Source organism: Bremia lactucae (assembly GCF_004359215.1).
Source record: "Bremia lactucae strain SF5 chromosome Unknown BlacSF5_NotPlaced_19_SHOA01000004.1_2068294bp, whole genome shotgun sequence".
NCBI lineage: Eukaryota > Oomycota > Peronosporomycetes > Peronosporales > Peronosporaceae > Bremia > Bremia lactucae.
The window spans coordinates 1922791-1948950 of record NW_027152031.1 but is presented as its reverse complement, the minus strand read 5'-3'; the positions used below and the strand labels follow the sequence as shown (position 1 = coordinate 1948950).

Below are 26160 nucleotides of genomic sequence, written 5' to 3'. Positions count from 1 at the left end.
TCGATCACTTTGATCTTCTCTGGGCCAGCGCGGATACCGCACTTGCCAACAAATAGCCAAGGACTGGGATTTCTGGCGCGCCGAAGATACACTTCTTCAGATTCGCGTAGAGCTTGTTCTCTCGCATCACTTCGAATAGGCGTCGTAAGTGATCGAGGTGAACATCCAAGTCCGCACGGTTATACGTGGCCTTGCTGTGGACGAAGATGTCGTCAAAATAACTCGGAGCAAAGTCACGTAAGGGACGAAGAATGTTTGTCACTATGCGATTGAACGTCGCTGGCGCATTCTTCAACCCTTGTGGCATCACGAGCCATTCCCACAGCATGCCGCTTGGTGTGCTAATCGCTGTCAGAGGAACATCAGCCTCGCGCATTCGGATCTGATAGAACCCATCCAACAAATCCAAGGTGCTGAAAACTGTGCTATTCACCATCCCGTCAAGAATCTTGTCTTTCCGAGGAACAGGTGTCTGAGCAGGTATGGTGGCGTCATTCAGCTTGTTGAAAGCAAGAACAATTCGCCAACCGCCCGTTGCTCTTAACACAGAATGTTGGGCTGCTGTGCGGAGACTTGCTCTCACGCACATGACCAGCTGTCCGACGCTGCTCGAAGAACTTGTCGATTGCCTCGACTTGTTCCTTCGGCAATGGCCACTGTCTCGTGACGCAATACTTGATACCAGGAGACAAGTCAATCTCATGATGGACTCCACGATCCACTGGGCGTTCCTCTGGTACCTTGTCTGGGAAGATGTCTTTAAACTCCAGTGCAAGTTCGTACACTGGGTTTCCCTTGAGCGCATCCCACGACTGAGTTTCGTATCTCTCAATCGGGGTCTTGTCTTCCAGTACTGCCATGTCCATGTTGGACGAAGTATTTATTTCTTCGCGATCGGCTTCCGCAACGATCATTCACACTTGGGCAATCTCGCCATCCTTGAGACTGCGGAGGAACGACTTCTTGCTCATTTCTCCCAGAGAGAGCAAACTTGATAACGAGCTTGGGGGATTATCAACCTTCACGTTGCAGACACCCTGTGCCACCCCCACATCGTCACAAGCAATAGCTTGGACATGTTCTTCGCTTGAAACATCGTGGCCGTTGATCCTTCGTCAGTTCGCGTGGCAGGAGAATGCATACCTTGTTCAGAGGTACGTGTCTCAACTGGACCAGCTTCGCATAACGGATCACAACGAACGAGTTGAACGTTCTCATTCGTTGCGACTCTCCACGACTTCGGTTGAGTCTTCTTAGTTTTTCATGGTCGGTGCGCTTCCTTCTTGTGCTCAACAGATCCACTCTGTGAAGATGCGGGGCCATCGCACGCCGCGAAATCACTAAAGGGATCTGGAACTTCTTCAACCGAGGCGTATACCCATAGTACTTGTTCCTCATCAGCAGATTCCCACTGCACTGTGTTCGAACCTTGAACACTGATAAGATGCCGCCTCCAATCAATCTTTGGCTGGTAGCGCATCAGCCATGGCATCCCAAGTATCATATCGTACTTGTCATCGAGGTCGAGAAGGATAAATTCATCTTCTCCTCGGAAAACTTCACATCCCAGGTGTAGAGTAACAACTCTTTTCACCATCTGGGTTGTCGATCCATCCGCGAATCGAACAACCATCTTGCCCATTTCCTTCACATCAGGTGCAAATACGTTGCTATCTGAGAGGGCACGCTCTCGAACAAAGTTGTTCGAGGCACCTGTGTCAATCAGGGCACGCAAAGGTGGAGCTGACTCATTCACCTTTACGTCCAAGACTATCAGCTTTGACCGCTGATCGACACTGGTCTTCTTCTTGGTGGACTTCATGTGTGCAGGTTGCACGTTGGGGCCCAAGTCCTGTGACTCCACCGTCATCGCAGAACTTGATTCTCGGCCAGTAGGGAGCCCCGCTCCTACTGGTCGTTGCCGTTTTTTGCTTGTTCGCTCCGCCCCTGNGGTAGCAAGCTCCACATGTCGACCGCAGATCATCCCCAGACCGATGGCCAAACAGAACGTGCCAATCGGGTCGTGGCGGATGTCTTACGCACTATAGCAACTCCCAAAGAGTGGAGCAAGCAATTGCCCTTTGTGGAGTTCGCTATAAATAACAGTGTCCACGCCAGTACGGGTGAGACACCGTTTTATATTAACGGACTGCGCCATCCTCGGACGCCAGTCTCGTTTGTGCGCAGCCCGAGTCTTAGTGGGGGAGGGCCCCTCACTATGCTCGGTGCGAAAGAGGGACATAGTTTCGTCAATATGACGATGACCCATGAGGGTATCATCTCAAAGACAGAAACTTGCCCTAGTGACCCTGCCAGTTTAGCAGTGGTCAATAAAACTACGCCTTATGACCGACCTCTTGGCGGTATCATAGGCGAGTTTGATGCTAAAAGCGTGAGCGAGGCTCAACGCTTTGTGGATGAGCGATTAGCCATCACACGTAAAGTCCGTGACGCAATGGCAAGCGCACAGGACAAGCAAAAAGAATATGCGGACCGAAATGGTCGCAAAAATAATGAACGCTTTAGAGTGGGTGAAAAAGTACTATTAAGTACTGCTACCCTACCTAAAAATGCAATTTCTGTACTACCTGGAGGTACTACGAAGTTGTTGCCGCGTTTCATTGGGCCCTTTACGGTGGTAGAAGAGGTTGGAGACCTAAAATATAGGCTCACCCTTCCCCCGTATATGAAGACGCACCCCGTATTTTACGTGGGTCGTCTGAAACGGTATGTAGACCCAAATGAGGTCACATACCCCCATCTGGTTAAAGAGACCGATGGTGACGTCGACCGTGCGTCGAGCGTCGTTCGGGTGAGGGAGACGGAGAAGGTGAAAAGCTATCATCCGACAGACTCCTCCCACCACGAATAGGACTCGGAGAGGAAGGGAAATCACGCGAGTAGCGCGGATCCCTCAGCATTATTCTCTCGAAAAGTTCAAGCAGTCTTCAGGCGTTCATAACCCTGACGAGCCTTCGCTCGGACATCAAAAAGATCCGAGGTCAGTCGCGAGACTTGACCCTCAAGATTTGCAATACGTCGTTCAGCAGCGCTAAACGCCTGTGACTGAACGGACGAAAGTAAGGCAGCCGTGAGTGGGTGGGCGAGATCGCCACTCCAATCGAGCTCTCCTGCACTGATGGATGCGGGTGGGAACCAACACTTTTTTGTTGAAAGGTTGCTTGCCTAACGCTCCTTGAGGCAAAGGTATCAGATCCTCGTCCGATGGAAAGGTTACCCGAAGAGTTTTGACTCTTGGGAACCGATCGATACCTTACGTATTGATGTGCCCGGCTTGGTTGCTGCCTATGAAAAGGAGCACCAGCTGAAACCTCTTCGCTAGTCCCAAATGGACTAGCAGAAGTAGCGTTGTGAGAAGAAACACCGCCAATGATTTCTTTGACACGCAAGCGGGCGAAATTAATTCGCTGCGACCGCTGTTTCATCGCATCGGAATGCGGCGCAGTAATTCCGCCTCGTTTTGGGCGGGCGTTTCATTTGAACGCAACACAACCGGGTTCGGGAATATACGCCCAAGCGATTTTCCCGGAGGCCTCCATGACTTAAAGACGCCATAATATTTATGTGCGTCTAGAAGAGCGCACTCTAGGAGCGACGCTCTTGGCCCGTTTAGACGAGGCCATTTAGATGGTAGGGGCATCAGCGATATGCCACCCGTCACATAGCCACGTTCTAAACGACTGGCTTGTGACACCGACTGAGCACGTTCACGTGTCATCGGCAGAGCTTAAGGCTCCGAATCCTCTATGTCAGAACCATTATGGATAATGGTCTTAGCATAAGGCGTTGTGGTTTTACCCAACGAAGAAGCGGCTGCGCCTTTATGGGCAGCGCTCTCATTACCTGTTGCTGCGCCATCCAGCGCAGACGACGACAGCATTCGTAAATGTTGCTGCCTCCATGTTGTGAGCCATGAGAGAAGTTTGGATGGGCAATAATGCGCCAATATCCTTCCTCATGCGCTACTATGAGGTGACGGCAACGGTGTCGACTCATTGTAGTCGACAATGAACGACAGATCAGCATCCTCCCCGTTAAAGAGGGATGGATCCTTTAGCCCGTTAACGCGACAGCAGCAGCTGTCGGCGTTTCGACTAAGGCATTGGACGCGGCCGGCGAGTTAACGCGGCGCGTGCGCTTAGTTTGAGGTTGAGTGGGTGTTTTCGCAGACGACCCACCAACATTGTTCCTTTTAGGTGGCATCTTTGGCGCCGTGTAATGGGACTAGGCCAAGTCTTTTGTTCAGCTCACTACAAGAGGAGACTGAACCGTGGGGAGGAAACGTTGGAGGGCGCTTGCGAGGTTGGAGGTAAAATGACAACTGAATTGAAAAGCTGTTATGGTTCCTGTCGCTACTCCTAATTAGCCTCTAGAACTCCTAGAGGTTTTACAAGTAAAACCTACACATGCATGAATAAAACCTAGGAACTGATATATAGAACCTTGGGTACACTGAGGTTCAACCCATAGGACCTTTAACTTGAAGTCCTGTAGAAAATTCCCTGCGAAGTGATTGGCTCACGCCACTCGCTTCAACCGGTAGAGGCACGTTGGACGCGTCACCAGTGTAGTTCCCAAGCAGGAACCATAATTCTGTACTTGAATGTAAATCTTGAACTTCGACTGGGAAGCTTTGAATTTGAACTTGAAACTCTCATGTCGACGATGCAGTGTCGCCAGATGGTTTCTCAGAAGATGAGTAATGACGATGCGGCGTCATCACTTCATCTAGAGCACAACTGGCTATCTTTAGCCTTGGCTCCCATGTCTTACCCTGTAGAGACATGTCCCGCTTCCCTCCGTCTCATCTCCGGTGCCCAGCATCTTTGAGATATGTACTATGGTAAGTACTAAGACATGTAATGAGAGGCCCATTACATCATCCCCCCCCTTAAAGTAGCGTTCACGCTTCAAAGGGAAGAGGAATGCTGGCTGTGCTTCATTTCAAAATGAGCGACCTAGGAACCAAGCGACCGTCCCAGCCTTCCGTGAGTGACTCAGGCAGGAGTCCTCATGAAGCCCCTTGCCGTACTGAGCACCCTGTCAAGCGACAGAGGCTTAACGGTGGACTCTACGACATTGCACCCATCGTTAACAAGCGGGGTGATGTAGAGTTCTACCGTGAGCGCTTCAGCACTTGGCGTCGGATCAACAACCGTGATGATCTGCGTCAATCAAGGGCAGCGAAAGAGAACTCGTGGAGATCCTTCGTGTTTCTTGAAAACAAGAATCGAATGGACTCCCTTCTCGGACGTGGACCAATTCAACTTGGCCACGGCAGCGGCGACAGAGCCGACGCTACAAGTCGCTCTCATACTCGCGAACGACGTCAGGACGTCAGCCACGAGGGCGTCACGTGATTCCCAAGTGTCGTCGCTCGGCTGATAGCCGCGCCACCGAACACGGAAGCGACGAGTCTGTTGCTTCTTTCGGCGGCGATTCGACGGAGTCAGATGGTCACGGTGACCAACAATCGACTCAACCAGCCACCGTCGTTCTTCGTGAGAATCAAACAACGGAGGTGGGGCTGAACGAGAAAACGATTGAAAGGCTCTGGAAGTGGAAGAGCGCTCATCGCGAACAGATTAAGGAGCTGCACATGCACTCCTCAGATCTGAAGACTCGCTGTCAAAACCTTGAGGCTCATGCGATCGAGTGTGACTCGCGCCATGATGCCTTGGAAGCGAAGCCGACACAGGCTTCCGTGTCGAAGACCGAGTTCGAATCGAGGCTTCAGCAGACTCAGGACGATGTCCTAAAGTTGCAGGAGACCGAGAATATCCGTGGCTTCAGCCATGTTTGACTTCTTGGTGTCGTTGATTAGGCTGGCTCAACTCTGGGCACTCTTCGCGGTGATCTCGAGACTCGCCTCGTTGCTGTCGAGTCTGTGAAGGACCAATCCTTTGATGTCCTCCAGCGCCTCTATGCCGAGAAGCAACTTCAGAGCGATGACTTGGCGACTCTTCGCGAGCAGGTCGAGACCCTTCGACAGCAAGTGGCTCACCTTCAAAGGATGAAGTAGGGTCAGCAGACCCACTTGGTAAGTATGGCTTCAGTCTGCCCACATAGAATGTTGGGTGAAGACGCATACTTGTAGGAACGTCTAGGGTGTAGGCACTCCCGTTGCATTTCAGAACTCTGAATGGTCCAATAAACCGAGGTAGTAGCTTGCTGCTACCAAGGTTGGACACTGCATGTTCCGGGAGGTTACCCGTACTAAGTAGGACGAGATCTCCAACCTTGAAACAATTCATGTTCTTTCTTTCATGCTTGTCCGCTTGCTCCTTCTGCCGATCTTGGGCTTGAGGAATTGCGTCGCGCACAAACCTAACGATGATTTGTCTCTTACCGACAAAGTCTTCGATCCTCTTTTGATCTCGTCGAGGCATGTTTGACGTGGAGTTCAAAACGTCAAAATTGGCCCGTATATCCGTCGCACTCACGGTGTTCAACTCCGTTGCCAATGAAGTTCCTCCCCCACCAAGAGTAGAAACCGCCCCCATGAGTGTCGCTGGCACGCGAGGGTGAAAACCATTGTTGATATAGAAGGCTGAGTACCCGGTAGATGCGTGCGTTGAGTTGTTGATCGAGAACTCACCCAGTGGGAGGAAGGCCTCCATTCCTCGAATGACGTTGCATAACTTCGCAGTATGTCCTCCGGCACGCGATTCACACGCTCCGTTTGCCATCCGTTTCAGGGTGTGCAGCTGTCGACATCGACAACTTCGTACCAAGGCGCTCAAAAACTGCGCGCCATAGGGCGGAGGTGAATCGGGTGTCTCGATCCGAGACGATCTCCTCAGGCAACCCATGGAGTCGGAAGACAGTATCCACAAAGACTTGTGCTGTCTCTTCCGCATCGATGGTATCCGGCACGGCAATCAGATGAACCATTTTACTGAATCGGTCCACTATCACCAGAATGCCGTTCCGGTTTTGCGAGTCGCGAGGAAGTCCGAACACAAAGTCCATGCTCGCAGACCGCAGTGGTGCCTGAGTACTACTCGAAGGCTTCACGCGTTGGCACACCTCACAAGTACGGACGTGCTTGCGGACCCATTTGTACATATGCGGCCAATAATAGTCACGAGAGAGGCTCATGAAAGTCTTCTCGCGACCAAAGTGACCTCCAGGGGGACTGTCGTGGTACTCAAACAACAGACGGTGCCTTAGTTCTTCGTCGTTTGGAACGACAACTCTTGGTACGTCGTCATCGTCAACCCCATAACAGAGTAGACCGTCGTGGATGGAATATCGGTGGGTCCGTGATCGCGCTCTTGGAGATAGCTTTTTCAGATTATCCTCCGTTGGGCTCTTGAGGTACTGCAGCATTTCCCAGTAACCTTCGTCGTCCTCGTATGCTCGTGCAATGTCCTCACGAACAGATGAGCGAGCTTAGACTGCGGTAGCGCTCACAGATTCTTGATCACTTGGACAACTCTTGCAGGCGGCGCTTGGCACATCCTCTGTCAATCGAGAGTCATAATCCGGACGTCTCGATAACGCATTAGCAAGGATGTTTGTCTTGCCTGGCTTGTAGTGTACAACAAGGTTGTACTCCGAGAAGAATGCAATCCATCGTGCCATCCTCTGGGATAAGTGAGGGGTCTTCACGGCAGTGCGCAATGACGCATGATCTGTGTGGACCACAAAGCGCTCTTCACCGAGAAGGTGGATTCACAAGAGAGTATTTCATAGCCAATAACTCTTTGTGTTGAACCGGGTAGTTCCGTTCTGCTGGCTTTAATTGCCGCGATTGATAGGAGATAACTCTCTCTCGCTCATTGGCATCGTGCTGCATTAATGCACAACAAATGGCGTAATCACTCGCATCGCAGACAACATGAAAAGTCTTGTTGCCATCAGGAAGCGCAAGCACTGGCGCTTCACGCAATCTCCTTTTGACCAACTCGAAAGCCACTTCATGTTCCTGTTCCCACTTCCACTCAACGTCCTTCTTGAGTAGGCGCGTAAGCGGCTGAGTCATGTCAGCGTAGTTCCGTGTGTACTTGTGGAGGTAATTGGCCAGACCCAACCACTGGCGCAGTTGCTTCATGTTCTGAGGTGCAGGCCATTTGTCGATCACTTTGATCTTCTCTGGGCCAGCGCGGATACCGCACTTGCCAACAAATAGCCAAGGACTGGGATTTCTGGCGCGCCGAAGATACACTTCTTCAGATTCGCGTAGAGCTTGTTCTCTCGCATCACTTCGAATAGGCGTCGTAAGTGATCGAGGTGAACATCCAAGTCCGCACGGTTATACGTGGCCTTGCTGTGGACGAAGATGTCGTCAAAATAACTCGGAGCAAAGTCACGTAAGGGACGAAGAATGTTTGTCACTATGCGATTGAACGTCGCTGGCGCATTCTTCAACCCTTGTGGCATCACGAGCCATTCCCACAGCATGCCGCTTGGTGTGCTAATCGCTGTCAGAGGAACATCAGCCTCGCGCATTCGGATCTGATAGAACCCATCCAACAAATCCAAGGTGCTGAAAACTGTGCTATTCACCATCCCGTCAAGAATCTTGTCTTTCCGAGGAACAGGTGTCTGAGCAGGTATGGTGGCGTCATTCAGCTTGTTGAAAGCAAGAACAATTCGCCAACCGCCCGTTGCTCTTAACACAGAATGTTGGGCTGCTGTGCGGAGACTTGCTCTCACGCACATGACCAGCTGTCCGACGCTGCTCGAAGAACTTGTCGATTGCCTCGACTTGTTCCTTCGGCAATGGCCACTGTCTCGTGACGCAATACTTGATACCAGGAGACAAGTCAATCTCATGATGGACTCCACGATCCACTGGGCGTTCCTCTGGTACCTTGTCTGGGAAGATGTCTTTAAACTCCAGTGCAAGTTCGTACACTGGGTTTCCCTTGAGCGCATCCCACGACTGAGTTTCGTATCTCTCAATCCGGGTCTTGTCTTCCAGTACTGCCATGTCCATGTTGGACGAAGTATTTATTTCTTCGCGATCGGCTTCCGCAACGATCATTCACACTTGGGCAATCTCGCCATCCTTGAGACTGCGGAGGAACGACTTCTTGCTCATTTCTCCCAGAGAGAGCAAACTTGATAACGAGCTTGGGGGATTATCAACCTTCACGTTGCAGACACCCTGTGCCACCCCCACATCGTCACAAGCAATAGCTTGGACATGTTCTTCGCTTGAAACATCGTGGCCGTTGATCCTTCGTCAGTTCGCGTGGCAGGAGAATGCATACCTTGTTCAGAGGTACGTGTCTCAACTGGACCAGCTTCGCATAACGGATCACAACGAACGAGTTGAACGTTCTCATTCGTTGCGACTCTCCACGACTTCGGTTGAGTCTTCTTAGTTTTTCATGGTCGGTGCGCTTCCTTCTTGTGCTCAACAGATCCACTCTGTGAAGATGCGGGGCCATCGCACGCCGCGAAATCACTAAAGGGATCTGGAACTTCTTCAACCGAGGCGTATACCCATAGTACTTGTTCCTCATCAGCAGATTCCCACTGCACTGTGTTCGAACCTTGAACACTGATAAGATGCCGCCTCCAATCAATCTTTGGCTGGTAGCGCATCAGCCATGGCATCCCAAGTATCATATCGTACTTGTCATCGAGGTCGAGAAGGATAAATTCATCTTCTCCTCGGAAAACTTCTCATCCCAGGTGTAGAGTAACAACTCTTTTCACCATCTGGGTTGTCGATCCATCCGCGAATCGAACAACCATCTTGCCCATTTCCTTCACATCAGGTGCAAATACGTTGCTATCTGAGAGGGCACGCTCTCGAACAAAGTTGTTCGAGGCACCTGTGTCAATCAGGGCACGCAAAGGTGGAGCTGACTCATTCACCTTTGACCTCTCCGATTTGCATTATCCTTCTGCTTATCGAGTGCTTCTTGGAGCGTCATGCCAAAACCGCAAGAAGGCTAGTCTTGATATCAGGAATACGGACGCTGTTGCAGGGCTTATAGTCGAATCGACTCTTGAGAAGAAGTATTGGCAACAGGATTGCATCGGTACAAGACTCAATAACCCTTCGCCACATAGAAAACGGAATAATTGCATCGTAAAAAACTTTTGTGCATTATAGTCAACATCGTAAAAAACTTTTGTGCATTATAGTCAACGTCTGTCGCCACACAATGGTTAAATACCAATGAAGCTGTCAGACCTAGTGCTCCGAAGCTAACAGAGCAAGAAGCGTCGGAATGCTGGAGCTCCCAAATGAACATGGCGCCAACCCTGTCGACGCATGAATAGCATTAGTATTTGCAATTTCAACGAGTGGGAGAAATTGAGCTCCTCGTAATTGCGTTATACATCTTCAAGTACTCCAGTCACGCGCTCCGTGAGTCAATTTTTCTCTGGATGGGCTACTGTTGGCATGAGCAGCCGCGTTCCTATCAGCCGATAAATTTGATTCCAGAACGCCGAAGTGAAGTGCGGGTCACGATTTAAATGATGGACTTAAGTAAGCGTGAGACCTGAAGACGAGATGTGTCGTAGCACCTTTTTCTAGTACTGATCAGTGCTAGTTAATGTAACAGGGCACTGCCGACTTGTACTGCTTCAGTACAAGTCCACTTCGCACTGCTTCGGTGCGAGTTGTGCCTCACGTCTCTCACTTCACATACACTAATACGTGCAGAGGAAGAACACTAGCTTTAAAGAGGGTTAAAAGTAAACTATATTTTATATTATTAAATACTTCTGTTTCTATCTATTTAATACTAACTTAATTGCATACTAATACAAAATATGAAATAAAGCCTTTTCTGTCTCTTTCTTTGCGCGCGTCCAGTGCTGACTGGACCGCGGAGCAAGTAGATATAAATGGTATATATCTTGATCGATAATCTTTCCGAATATTACTATGTAAAGTAATTTTCTCCAAAATATAGTCTACCTTTTAAATAATATATTAATTTACAACCTTTAAGTGTTAATTTCATGTAACTTAACACCATAAAGGCCAATGCCACGCACTAAGCACTTCTGGTCCCTTAGACAACTATTATTAATTTGCTAATTCCTAATCAAACCTTGAAGCCTCTTGAACGCTAAGCGTTAAGCACCAGAAGATCTCAATCAAATAATCTAATAGGTATGACCGCTATCAATAGTGAGAAGATACTGTTCCTAGCGTGTTCTACACAACAAAACCGGTTACCAACAGACGAAAGAATATTCTGATTGCATTTTAAGCATGGATGAGCTCGTCCGCGAACTTGAGAGTGATGGTAGGCCACGTGATCCATGCATCTCCACATATCATCCTCTAACCACGTAAAACGATTCCACCCGCACAAGTACAGCTCACCTACGCGTCTTCTTACGCGCGGATTGCAACGTCAGTGCCATTGCCAGCGCCGTGATCGCACGTGGCTCGACCTCTGAGCCTCGAACTTCGAGCTTATCAGTCGACGACGACATTCATGAACCCCGTGAATCCGATGAATTTGTCAAGTGTCTTGATACTGCAGTGCATCGCATCGATCGCGTCATCGCAGATCATGTGGGTGAGCACCACGCGACACTTTTAGACCAAGTGAGCTCCGTCGACGAGCTCAAGACGCATTTAGCTGGCGTCAAGTCGTCGGTCACGCATCTCCAACAATCCATACAAACCCTCCAAACTCAAGTCTGTGCACAACAAGCGCATCTACGCAACACCCTTCAGCAATACCGCAATATCGAGCAATGTAGTGACCTCGTGCGACATGTTCTCCGATTTCAGCACCTCTCAAAGCGTGTATTGACCTCCGCTGTATTCATTGATACACAATCGCCTCTAACGACAGACGCGCGTCAGAGGGAGAATGTATCGGTTGCTCTTGCGATTCGAGAGCTTGACCACTTACGACACGCAGCTCGCTTTACAGACCTCAGTGTCGTGCGTGCCAAAGTGCCAGCACTGGATCAGCTGACAATGACATTTAAACGCAACATTCGATCGTCGTTGCAAGCTGGAATTCAAAATTCAAGTCAAAATGAGATTAGAGATGCATTCGAGCTGTTGTTTTACTTGGGAGACTTGAAAATAACAGCGCATGCGTGTGTAAATGACGTCGTGCAGGACGTTGAACGAGCGTGTAGAGCTGTAATTGCCGAGGACAAGCTCGTTCGGATAAACTCGAGTCTTTTAAATAATTCCGACTCGAGTGCTCGGTCAATAGGGAGTGCTGTGTCCAAAGCCGATGTCTGGAAAGCTGTCGAAGAATTCTTTAATGTCATTCGTGTGTATGCTCTCCAAGTGTGGAACATGCAACGCGTGTTGCTAAAAATGATCGAGTCACAGACGAATCAAAGTTATCTTGAGCTCGTACTTGACGCGGACGAGCCGTCGCTCTTTGCAACGTACTGGGAGGTCACGTGCGTCATGGTGCACGAAGTGCTTGCGTCAACACGTGGCTATTCTTCAGCCGTGCAATCCGTGCTGATAGCTGAGTATCCGCGAATGCGAGAGCAAGCGACTCGGGTGTTGAACGATCTCTTGATGTCGACCACTCAAAGTGCTGCGTCGGATTTCTTAACTGTCGTTCCAGCGAATGAAAAAGGAGAGATAATGGAGGAGAGTTTCGTGAAACGAGAGCTCGTGCCGATTGCTGCTTCAATTGCTGAGCGCACGCAGCTCTTGAACGCCATGTCTCCACTATATGAAGCCTACATTGATCGAGCGTATAACCGGATAATGCATCCCATTCAGCTCATGTTTCCTCAAAGCTCGAACTACCATGCATCTCCACCTAGTCGTAGTGACATGCAAACACTCTCTCAAACGATTTTTGCCGAATTGGAGCACGCTGGCCACGACGGCGTGCTCCTGGAGGGTATGTTACAACAAGTACAAAAGGCCGTAACGCGCTTTTGTGACAACGTCCAGAAAATGATACATCACGGCAAGGCAGCAGCCACTCCACTGCTGAATTTTGGACGAACGCCTTCTCAAGCGCATAACGTTGGGCTTTTCAATGCACTCAGTTTATTACACGATACCATCAAAGCGATTGAAACGTACATCGCCACGGCGACATCTTCTGCCGAGAATCTAGACGTATCGACAGCTACGGTGGACGTGAAAGCATCAAGTACAACGAAATTGCTTTCGTGTCAAGAAAGGATTGAAAATTTGCAGTATGCTTTGCTCGGCTCGTATCTCCAAACACTTGCTGGACTCTTGGAGCCGATTTTTGCAAAAATGCACAACGAGTCGTTTGGTCTTGGAACCGATGCGCTTAAAGAAGCAAGTGTTAAAGAGACTATTCAAAGTCGTAGCAATGTTCAAACAGCGCAAGGCACGAGGGGGTCCAAGTACATGCAGGAAGTTAGCCACGTTTTTGCTGTGATTTTGGACGAGCATCTACGCCGCCTTCCGAAAGCGGCTTTAGTCATGCCGTGTCTCGTCGATTTTGTCGAGCGATTGATGTCGACTTTTGTGCGACATGCCGCTTTGCTACGTCCGCTGACGGAACGTGGAAAACTACGCCTTGCGAATGACATGACGCAATTGGAGCTTCGGCTTGAGCAGGTTGTGCCGCTACGAAAGAATGGGGCGCCTTACGAAGAGCTACGTGCGTTTCGCCACATGCTTTTCCTTGAAAATCATGAGATTCTTCGAGATGCTACGATTGATAAAATTCGTCCAAGTAATGTATGGCACCACCTCATTTCTCGCGCTCCGGCAGAGCTCCAGCTTCCGCATCGATTGAGAAACTGGACAGCTACAAAGTATATTGAATGGCTCGACACTTGCGCAGCAATCGATCAGTCTTCGTTGCCATCCACGAGTGTTGTGGCTTCTAGTGAAAAGGTTTTGACCCACTCGTGGCGAGATGTTCCTTTGGGCATGGCATGCTTAAAAGATCCTCAATTGGCTTTACAAGTTGAAAAGCAAGCATGGAAAGTCATACTTGAGTGTCTTGATGCGTATTCACAACGTGCGAGTATATCGACTAATGCTGAAAGAAGTCCCATCTACGACTTGTTGCAGGAATCATCTGCGCTTTTACTGGCAGGCTATGAAGTACTGATATCTCGATAATTTAGAAGGTGTCTCGACCTTAAGTTTTAACAATTTGAAATGCAATGGCAATTTATTCCAGACAATACAAATTTAAAACAATCGGTCAATGAGAAGCGTACCAACTAATATTGAAGCTGTCCAAGTATCAATTCTGAGTACATGAAAACTTTAATGCCTATTCCCTTCGTCAGATTGAACGGTGTTTGGATGGACGCCGACAAGGCTAAATCATCGCTGATTGCCACTTCCTGAGTAACATCAACAATTATTATTTCCTATAAGAGAAAAATCATAAAGAAGGCATAAATTATCATCATTTAATAATTTTTAGCTTAATATTTTCAAATTTTACCATTGATTCTAATTGAGGCAACAGTTCTATTGATTGGTCGATTCAAGTTAAAATCAACCCCGCAAATCGTCACTAGACACGATTAAGCGGTGCGAAAGGAGTCGATTTACATGTTTTAATACTTATATATACGAGTCAGTAGATTGAAAATCGTTCCGTAGGTAATTATTACATTAATACAGTTTTACCTTTACCTTTTCCTAGAACTGCTAAGACTTCTCAGCTACTAAGAACTTTCCTCTGCACGTCGGTGTACGCTAAAGTATCGAGGCACCTCACCTTAATTATTATCAGTTTAGGTAGACAAGTACTGTTATCTCATCATCGATGTGGCAAGCTTCAATGGCATCGTCTAATTCGACAAAATTATATTAGCAAGAAGTCGCCTTCGACTGCCTTAAGCTTGAATATTTCAATCTATAAGCTTTTGATTCGACACAAAAGCGACTGCTCTTTAGCATCGACTTGAAGCACGACGGGAACACAAGCCTCAAGAATTCAGCGTTGAAATGTGTTCACGCTATCATTGACGTGGAAGGGAGTCCAAAAAGGCGCCAATACATTGAAGTCGCGAGTCCACCTCGTGACGCGCCCTCGATTATACGCCTTCCAGGACTCTCTTGAATAGCATTATCTACGTGACCTTAAAGGGGGCACTGTAAAGCAGGTATGTTTGATCTCCAACGAGGTGGTTTCCGCGACATACAAAGAGCAAATGACGCGACCTCGAGGCGCTAAGCCAAAGTCAGCACGTGAAGAACGATTTGCGTCACAGTCATCGAAGACTCTGCGCGAGTCTGGTGTCCGAGTCTACGACATTGCTCGTGAGTATGCAGATGTATTCCCGGACAAAATTCCGGCTGAACTTCACGTAGATCGTGGTGTTTGGCACGAGATTGACCTTGTGCCAGGTTCGAAATATTGCGTGAAGCAGCAGTGGCGGTCGCATGTAAATGCTGCTGTTTTATCGTTCTAACTGTTAAATACCCTAACCTCTTAGCACCTCAGCGTGTTGAGAGCTTTGCAGGTGAAGCAATGTTTTTTTTTGCTGGGCTCCTCCAAGTCATGTATGAACTCGGCTATAGCCGCATGTTGATCGTCTCATTGTAGAGTAAACAACATGGCGCTAACGGCTGGCCCTCCTACGGCCGCATTCATTCGTTCGACCGCTTCCCATTTGAAATCACTCAAGTCTGTAAACTTTTCACGCTTTGCGTGGAAACCTTCTTGAGATGCTTAAAGTTCCCTCCTACTTCATTTAACATGTCCACGTTCAATGGAACGTGCGTGGCCGTTGAGCGGACCGCGAAGTGCCACCAGGCTCAACAGGGCACATTTCGCTAGGGCTTGCGACGAAAGGGAAATTTGACAGGTGCGGTATGCTGTAGGAGTGGCAATTGGTGCCACAGGGCTTAGCACTGCCCCCGCTACATTATGCATATGTGCTACCAATCTGTTGAGATCAGTGCAAGATTTTGCACCAAATTATTTTGACGATGTATTCATTCATAGCCGAACAATGAACGGAATATCGGACGCTGAAATATATCGGCTCGGAATCCAGTCCTTATAGTTCGGATGACGCCAACAACAAGCGGTGTGTATTCGTTGGAAGTGAAATACCACTATTGAATTCGTCGTTGGGAGCCCTCATCCTGAAAAAAATCAAGGCGATCACCGACTGGCTGGTGCCAGTCAATGTAAAAGGACTTTGAAATTTTCTTGGCCTTGTCGTATAATCGCGCAACTCTGCCGGAATGACAGTGCATCTTTCTTGTGTACTCAAGAAATATGCGAAGTGGTTTTGCAGCGCGATTCACAGCATCCCTTTCGAGTTACCATGCAAAACATTATGCAATCGACGATCTTGGCAATTGTAGACCATACCTGTGGTATGTGACTCCAACGATTTTGCAATCGGCTATGCGTAGATGCAAAATGACACAGGCGGCGCAGAGCGTGTCGTCTGCTTTGAGTTGCGTCACCTTTTTACCAGCTGAGAGTAATTACCCAGTGCATGACAAAAAAATTGCAATGAAATACGCGCTGGCTAAGTATAGGGTTTATCTCTTAGGAGACAGCCCGATTGCTGTTTATACGGACCATGCTTCACGTACGGACGTTAACACTCCAAAAACGTTTACATACGGACGTAAACACTCCAAAATCCTCGCAAAGAATAGCGACATGGTTGTCCTTATTCGTGATGTAAAATTTCTTTGTGGGATATAAGCGAGGAAGACTGTGTCGTCACTGACGCGCTTTCGCGCCGGCCCAATTTTGAGCCGGCTGCACAAATCAACAGTGAGGACAAGCCCACTGTTTCAAAAAATAACAGTGAGCATGAGCCCACTGTCCCAATGTTGCAATAATAAGTATTCCGTCGTCAACATTCTTCGAAAAGGTTGCATTTTTGGTCGTTTATGCGACTGTTACCATCGTCTTCATTCTTTCGTAAAGATTTGATGGATCACCTCAGAAATCCATCACAGCAATCCTTTAAAGAATTGACGAAATTGTATTGATCTTTAACAGATCGATACACAACACGCAATGGTTAATTATACTATACAGCCAATGCTGGCGACCAACCATGAGTATATGCGATTACGCATCATGTATGAGTGTGACGACGCATTGAAACGTGGAGATCGTGGACTTGAGAAGGCTTACGTCACAGTAAGTCTCGACTTCTACTAATCCCTCCAGTACGAATTTATGCGCAAGTATATATGTGCGAGGTTTGATGACGGGTGAAGCCTAGATCTTCATATTGTGATCTGTTTCAATGGTCTTCGTCATCAAGTTTTGCAAAATTGATCACAATATTGGTATTAAATGTTCGAAGACCGTTTTAGCAAGACGGATCGTTCTGTTGTATTCTCAGAGTCGACCACAGGCCGGTATCGTTATCAACACAATAGTACGACCCGTAAGCTGGTCTTTGGATCGAGATCCTCGGTTTCACGGCAGAGTGCTGGCAATAAGTGCCCCATTCACTTAGGAACACGGAAGGAATTGTAAATTACTGACCACCCCGAAACAAATAATCAGACAGAAGTGCAAATCGTGTCCACGAAATGATACTATGAGGATACATCCACTCATCCACGAGCTGAAGTTAGTTCTTGTCGATAGTTGAATTTGCAATAACAATTCGGTGCATGTATCGACGAAACATATACCATTCTTCTATAGTGACTCATACAATCCACTCATACTCACATGTGTAAGTAGGGAGGGAATCGCTCGAGCAAAGACACATCTGGCTCTTGCTCATCACACATTGACTCAACAGTAAAAGCGAAAGAAGCTTATATTGATCTAATTAAAATCAAAGGAGAACATTCTAGCAAAACCAATGAGGAAATTGTTGACTCTGACAATAACGATTTTGTTATATTTAGCACCGCTAATGACAATGCCAATGAGAGCAGTGACGCTTCATCTCCGCAATGCGCATGGGCGTACTAAACCCTAACAAGACTGAGTCAGTAAGTGAATTTCTGCTGGCTCGAGAATGAATGGTTGGTGCGAACGAAGGGACAAATCAGTCCCTATAAAGCGAGCTGGTGACAGCTCGTCAACAGATAAAATCTTTGGAGGAAAACTTGTAGTTCGTGCTAACCACTCTGTCTCGAGACTATTAAGCTTTGGCTCGGACCATCAGGCTTTAGCGGATGCCCTAGCCGTGCCGGTTAAATTGGAACGGAAAGAAGCCTCGTACTGATGGTACGGGTGGAGAGCGTTCGACATAAATTGTAGGATGCGTACGCATCTTACGCATTGCCTTGGCGGTGCAGTACACGTAACGGGCCGATATACCTGGCCAGTATTTTATCACTGCCCACAATCTTCACTATATATTATAAGAATGACCGTAGAAGTAGGACTTGATCGTTAAGATTTAGTGACAGAAATTTGGGCTTTGATTTTTGTCAGAGTTCCGTTTCTGTCGGTCCACCTCATCAGCGATGGAATCCTGTATGAAACGAACCACTGCTTCTCTAGCCAGCCGAAATTCTTCTGTGGACTCGGTTTTGTCTTGTTGTTAGTGCGGCCGGTGCCCACTGCGGAGATGACATTCTCCTTTTTAGTGAGAGCAAATTGTTTTCATTTATAATATGTTTTCAAAGTTATTTATTTCAGCGTCGTTGTCTAAGTCAGAAACAGCCTTATCGCTATTACTGGGATTGTCCACTTCAAAGTTACTTGAGTCAACTTTAGTAACCTTCGCATTGACCGTAGAGTCAAGGCGTGATGAGCAAGCTAAATTATTCTTTGTTCGAGCGAGCCCCTCACCCATGATAAGAACCATTCTCAAACAAGGTGGGTATCGTGGATGGCGTAAATCATTTTCGAAAAGCGGTGTATACTTCGTTTAAGTATGCACTGAATTGTTAATACAAAATTCTACCATCGGCAAGAACTCACTCCATCTCGTAAAAGAGTGGACATTTTGCGAAGGATCTATTCGAGGATACGATTTGCACGTTCTTTCTTGCCATCTGCTGCAGAATGGTGAGCAGGTGTCATTTTCAATTGTGTTCCAAGCGATTTGAGCACATATTGCCAAAACCCCGTCGTGGATCCGGGGTCTCGATCAGAGACCTGTTCACGAAGTAGCTTATGGAGTCGAAATATCGAGCCAACAAAGACACAAGCGCAGCCTTTGGCTGTGATCGGCTCGGGACTGCAGCAAGGTGCTTAATCTTGCTGAATGGTCAACGAACACAAGAATACCGTTATTCTTGTGGTCGTCTTCGGGAAATCCAAAGATAAAGGCCATATATACGGACTACCAACACTCTAGCGGAACCGACAGAGGATGTAATGGATCAGGGATGAAGTATAAGCTTTCTCACGTCCACGATGCCTACTTATTGGTGCATCGTGGCACTTATACATGATGCGTAAACTCAAATCATAATGGGTGTGGATGATGACACGAGGTGTGTCGCCATCAATGGCTGTGTAATATAGTATTGAGGATCAATAAAATTTCTACAATCCTTTCAAGGGTTGTTTTAATGGATTTTTAAGGTAATCTATCAACCGTTTAAGTGTCTTATCTTCTTGATAGGCTATCTTAACGTCGTCAAGTAATATTGCCTACGGAACACTTATTGTTGCAAGAGTAGCCTTATGCTCACTATTGATTTGCGCAGCCGGCTCAAAATCGGGTCGGCGCAAAAGGGCATCAGCGACGACGTTTAGTCATCCTGGTTTGTATTCCACGAAGAAGTAATATTCCGCGAAGTAAGACAACAATCTCGCCATTCTTTGCGAGAAGTGTGGACTGCTCACGGCCGTGCGTAAAGACGCACGGTCCGTAAGAACAATGAACTGTCAATCTCCTTTGATATAAAGCCCAAACTTAGCCAGTGCATATTTCATGGCAAGGAAATTCCTTGTTATACACTAGGTAATTGCATTCAGCTGCTTGAGGCTGACGCGTCTAATAGCTAAAGACGCGCTCTGCGCCGTTTGTTTCATGTTGCATTAACGCACAGCCGAGAAACTTCCGAAGTCCCCTTACATCGACTGGTACAAGCCAGCCGGTGATCGCCTTGATCTTTTCCGGATCAGGGCGTAAACTGTATCCACGATGCACCCAAGTAGTGATAATTCGGTTGCAGCGAATATACACTTCTTGAGATTGGCATACAACTTATGCTTATGCATAGGTGGAAAAACTTTGGACGCTATTCTGATGTAGTTCAACGTCTGACTTTCCGTTCATGGCTCTGCTATGAACGAAGACGTCATCAAAACCTGGTGGGAAATTCCGCACCGATCTAAAAGATTAATATCACATCTGCTAAATGTCGCAAGGACGGACATTACTAAGCCCCTGTGACATAACTTGCCAATCCCATAGCATTCCGTTTGGGGTATACACTGCTATAAACGGGATATTTTGTTCACGCATGCGAATCTGATTGAATACATCCATCAGACCCATTTACTAAAAGATGACACTCTTTGACATTCCATCATTATTACGTCTTTTCGCAGTATATGCGTTTGAGCCGGTAGCAATGCAGCGCTCAATATTGAATGCATGCTCAATTCGCCACCCTACCATTACTTTACACACACATGAGGTCGGAGAGCTATGTGGGGAGGTTGACTTCCTCACATGACCCGCTGGCTGTTCTGGAGTCAACGGCCACTGCATCATCACAAAGTATTCTGAGCATGGAATTTCGTCGATTACGTCGATTTTTTCGTGTCGAGTGCCTTTGTCTTTATGCAACTCGCACGGTACTAATTCAAAGAAGACATCCTTAAATTATATTAAATCATTATATAGAGGTTTTTTTTTCAAATACTCCCAAGATTAGGACGTAAGACGTTCAACCCGAGTCTTTTAATCGAGCCCACTTTCGTCCAATGACGAGCTACTGAGAAACAATTCGTTCTCAGGAAATACTATTGACCAAATATTGGCCATGTAGTTGTCATCTGTGACAAATACGCAGATCTGCTTGACTTACGCAGATCTGGCAAGAACCGTTTCGGTTTATAGTGTTGGCAATTGAGTTATCTTCGAAGTTAACTTTGGAGGCACCAATAGATCAAGTGTATAAGGGCCTACACTTGTTCCATTGTTTACTAAGACATTTATGGTCTCAGTATCTTCTATGGAACTTACTTCTAAAGGTACCTGAGAACCCTTGACCACAGCTTTCCGGAAACATATTCCCACAGATATTATTTAGGGGGTATCCTCCTAAACTGCCTCTAGCTGTAGTTGCACTACCACGGCGAGTTCCTCTACGATCAACTCTCCAGTCAATCTAGGATTTTCGCACTGTCTCTTATAGAAGGGCTTTTCAAATTCTCTTGAATGTTGCGTTTTAAGGAAGCATCCCTGTTTCGTACCACTCAACTTATTCGAGTGGTCAAGCTTCGACGCTGACTATGCTTGTGCACAGCCGTCGGTTAATATGTCCACGTCACAATGGTGGACCTTCGACGCTGCCTGTGCTTGTGCACAGTCGTCGAGATCTAACTCCACAGTGTGATGGGGTTTCACACTGAGGTCTTGAGCAGTCGTGCAGCCGACCAATTCACAAGTGAGGTCATCATACTCACTCGTAGGACATCCACACGCTTGTGAAAGCTCCAAGACGTTCATCAGTTGGCCATCTGATGAACGAGAGGCAGGTATCGTTACGGCTTGATGCTGCCAATTTATTGGCTCGTACATTTGAGCCATGGTAATCCTAGGATGGAATCAAATTTGTCATCCGAATCTTGTACGATGAAATAATTATTGTACTGTTTACCCTTAAACGTGTATTGGATACCCAGTGCACTGTCATTCTCTTTAGAGGAACATCACGCTCAATAAATTTGAGTCTGTGATTTTCTAGCGATTAGTGTCGAATAATTGTTCGACGCCCCACAATCGAATAGGGACTTTAGCGGCAATTTATTTGCAACTATTATTTCAAGGTGGTAAGGTTAATCTCATCACCTGGAGTTGTTACACACAATGTTTGTTTGGAGGAGCAACCTTTGTCAAAAGGCCTGCAAATTATTTTGACCTTGCGAATAAGCAGGGCGCTCTGCACCTACTGACCCCGACTGTTTTTTTTCACGATAATCCTCGCCGTTGCGCTTTCGCAACACCGTCGGATTCGTATCCTCCGCTGTTCGTAGCGAGAAGTCGATCGTTTCGCTACTTGTTTCTATCCACTGGGAGTGGGGCACTACACTCACAGGCGTAGTAGCCCGTCTTCTGACAAAGATTGCATTTTTGCAATCTTTTGTAACTTGGAGAGCTAGGTTTCTCGCTCTCTACATACGAGAGGTCCATAGGTTCTGGATCTCTGCTTTCTTGTCGTCTTGGGGAACGGTAAATTCCAGAATGGAAAAAGCTGTTTTAGGCTGCTCCGCTATTGAGATGGCTTGGTCTAGCGTCTCTAGTATAAGCCACAACTGGATGGCCGTCTGCAAGACCTTTAATAACACAGTTACCTGTGTTTGTTAATGTACTGTTGACTCACGTTACAACTTACAAGGTATCGCGTATGTTTAGCATAATCGTGAAGATCGCGCTTGCCTTGCCTCAAATCCAGGAGCTCGCCCCGAACCCTGAATTCGGGGTATGATGGCTCAAATATTTGCCTGAGCCGGGTCTTAAAGACCGCATACAATCCGAAACCCAATGAATCGTGAAACTTAAGCCCTGAGGACCAAATTTGGCACGTCAGGCAAGTTGAAAATGCCAAACTTCACGTTCGTCGCATCGTCATCGACGCGGCGAGCTTCTATGGCATCGTCTAGTTTGACGAACCATCTTAAGAGGCAGTCACCCTCGACTGCCTCAAACTTCGAGCTTTTTATTATAAGCTTTCGGTTCGACGCGAATGCGTCGGCCCGCTAGCAGCATGTAAATGCTGTTGTCTCAGAGCTTTCTAGCCCTGCAAGAAGGCATAACGCAACGTGTGAAAAGTTCACTTATTTGAGTGACCTTGAATGGAGAGCGGTCGATCGGTCGAAGGCGGGCCAGCCGGTGGAGCCATGATCAACATGCAGCCATAGCCAAATCATAGGAGATCGGTCGATCGGTCGTAGGCGGCCAGCTGCTGGAGCCATGAACAACATGCAGTCATAGCCAAGTTCATACAACATGAACTCGACGGGGTCCAAGAAAAGGTAGCCTTGCTTACTAGCAAGGCTTCCAACACGCAGAGGTGATTAGAGAACAGGGTGCTCAAGTGCAGCAGCTATCGTTTCGAAACGGTGTATTTTGGGGTTATAAGACATTGCATCTCGAGGGTTTCTCGATTAATTTACCTACACGATGTAGAGAGGACGGCGCTTCTAAGTAGCTTAAAAGTCTTAGCTGCTAAGGTTAATTCTAAGGCTATAGAATAGGGAAAAGACAAAACTGTGATGATGCATATAATTTTTCATAACGATCTTTAATCTACTGGCTCTAATATATTAATGATTAATTTGCAATGTGCTTTCTTGCGCACCGCCTAATCGTATCTTTAACGATTGGCGGGGTTGATTTAAGCTTAAAGCAACTAATCAATAGAATAAATGTAACGGGGTGTATCGTTACATAAAATTAACACTTCAAGGTTGTTAATTAGTATATTATCTAAGAGGTAGATAATATTTGGGGATATTACTTTATATAGTATATATTCAGAATTCTTATCCATAAATAGGTATATACCATTATATCTATTTATTCCGCAGACGAATCAGCTGTAGAGGTAATCAAAGAGAGAGTTACAGATAAGATAAAGATAATAATTCAATTACATGTTTAGTATTAGATTATAATTAAGGTAGCATGTCTTATTGCGTCAATATTACCAAATTTAAATTTTTAGGCTTTAGAATAGAGAAAAAGTAAAACTTTTTTAATAAATCATGTTCTTATAAAACGATCTTCTATATACTACTGACTTTATTATTTTACGCGGTTGCCGGTCTGCCATTCCGCGAACCCAACAAAATTGGCGAACTCGTCCATAAATCAGTAACTTAATATGTATGGCGCCTACTTGCGCACCGCACAATCGTGTCTTGTGACGATTGGCGGGATTGATCCAAACTTAAATCAACTAATCAATAGAACTAATTTCTTATTGCGTCAATATGACCAAATTTTGTATTTCGTATAGGAAATAGTATTTACGTAACGGGACAGGATTACATGGAAACTTCAAAATCCATAATATTCATTTTCTTTTTTAGAGAAAGCAATAAAACATTGTATTAATCTCATCAAGAAAGATATTTGCGTATTAAGGTAAAAAGAAGCATAGCTTGTATTGCACAACCCATGCTAGCGCTGTGTAACCCGTCACGCTTGCCTTGCATGACCTAGTTGCATATCATATTAAGCGGTTATTTCAATATAAATTAATCTCCAAACACAGATAATTTATATGTCGTAAATTTGAGCTATCGTTGTGTTTAGGAACAACAGCAGCATCATTAAATTAGAGAGATACGAAATCCTGCATTTTTCTAAGAAGTACTAAAAATTTATGAATACCAGAGCGCCAATAGCCTTTAAAAGCGGCGTAGAACATTTTTGTGTTTCAAATTGACAAGACTAAAGTTGACAGACATGATACAGACACGAATAGAAGGGACACTGCAGAGTATATTCCTGTAATCTTAAGCTAAGTAAACACGAAGCTCAAAAGAATTAATCTGACCGTGCCATTGACAAAGATTTAGGGCTTGTCAGAACAAGCTGCCGATTTCTCAGCTAACATTGACACATCAGCATAGCTCAAGCCAGTAACGCTCACAAAATCAGCCGCAGGGCGACCCCGAGGTATCCAGTAGAAGTCGGGGTGTTTGTTCAGCGAATCGCGCACCCATTCCCCTCCAACAATTTTGCCGTCCTTGTTCAGTTCCAAAATGTAATCGTAGGGCAGTGGCTCGGCTTTGAGGGTAACGCTGAGCTTTCCATTGACAATCTCTACCGCATCGACTGTCGTGATTTGGGAATTGACATGAACGATCTCAGTGGCGTCAGCGTTCCAAGTATACGAATCCTGTTTAAAAAATTCTTGCGCCGCCTCCTTGAGGGTCATAAGTTTTTGCTTGGTTACCTTAAAGGTGTGTACTGGCTGATTCCAGACAAGTGCGTCTGCATGGATGTCTATAATGAAAGACCGGTTTAGTTTGCCCAGAAGATTTGACGCAGTGATATGGAATATTCCAGGGTTCACGTCACGATAGGAAGAAACCGAGAATCTGCCGTGTGCATCCTCGGTTCCGTCTTCGCCCCTGTAGCGCTCTCCAATAAACACGTTGGATTTGACGGCTTCAGCGTAGATGAACGTGATTAATCCCATAATGTCGATCGGTTCGAAGACAACGTTGTTGTGCTTCACACTACAGACGGGTTTTTTCTCGAGGATAGAGGCCGGGACGAGCCCGTGACTCAGACCAAACCAAGGCTGAAGGCAGCGGCCTGATACCGCGTTCGTGCGAATCGCGCAAAATGCATTGTCGCATTGACTTGACGAAGTGCAGATTTTGCTTGTTTTAAATGCATCGACGCCGCTCCTAGCTGAAGTTTTATCCATGATTTCTTTCACATTCATATTGAAAGCAAGTGCATACTTTGCTGAAGGACTTGGTTGACCATCATTCCACGCATAATTGATACCGTCATCGATACTGAGCCAAAGCGGACCAGACCATGGTTCGGGGGCTTGCCCTGACTTTGGTAGGTCCGTCAGGCGCGTCTCCATTTTCGTATCAAAAAAGTCGTCCAGTAATTTGATTTCGCTCTTGTTTAGGGCCTCGAGTCTTCGATACGAAGCATCTGCATCGCACTGCACCTGCAGCGCAAATAGAGCAAAAGCCGAGGTAACACAAGCGATGCGTTGCATGAGGACTTTGTTGTAAGGACGCGAATGTTGTTCGCAGATAGAAAGTTGAGGAATGAACATCTAACTCGTGGATGGAACCGCCAGCTAAAAGCTGAAGCACTAATTGTTTATGGCCACGAATGGCAGATCAGCCTTTGAGCCCAACTTGAAAATATTTTTTGCACAGATATGACTTCGTTTACGAGCTCATGGACTGGGAGAGAAAACGAGATCTGCTCAACCGCTCTAGATCCTTCGTCATTACGTTATTGAAGATTTGAAATTGCGAGTAAAGTTCGCAATCAATCGGATACACCTGCAGAGCAGTAAGAAAAACTTAATACTCGAGCCAAAATTATCGGGCTTTTTCAAAACTCATTATTAAGGCACGATATGCAGAAATAGTAGAA

The 26160-nt window shown here is 46.7% G+C and overlaps 2 protein-coding genes across 2 annotated transcripts; one reads left to right on the top strand and one right to left on the bottom strand.

Annotated features, from left to right (window-relative positions):
- Positions 1-11212: 11212 nt before the first annotated feature.
- CCR75_003262 (uncharacterized protein) lies at positions 11213-14047 on the top strand (the record flags this gene model as incomplete). Its single annotated transcript, XM_067961359.1, has 2 exons — positions 11213-11246; positions 11322-14047. The coding sequence occupies 2 exons, from the start codon at positions 11213-11215 to the stop codon at positions 14045-14047; spliced, it is 2760 nt and encodes a 919-aa protein (XP_067821748.1).
- Positions 14048-24598: 10551 nt separating this feature from the next.
- CCR75_003261 (uncharacterized protein) lies at positions 24599-25771 on the bottom strand (the record flags this gene model as incomplete). The annotated part of the gene is made up of 1 exon (XM_067961358.1): positions 24599-25771. One exon carries the CDS (start codon positions 25769-25771, stop codon positions 24599-24601), a length of 1173 nt encoding a protein of 390 aa, XP_067821751.1.
- Positions 25772-26160: the final 389 nt, after the last annotated feature.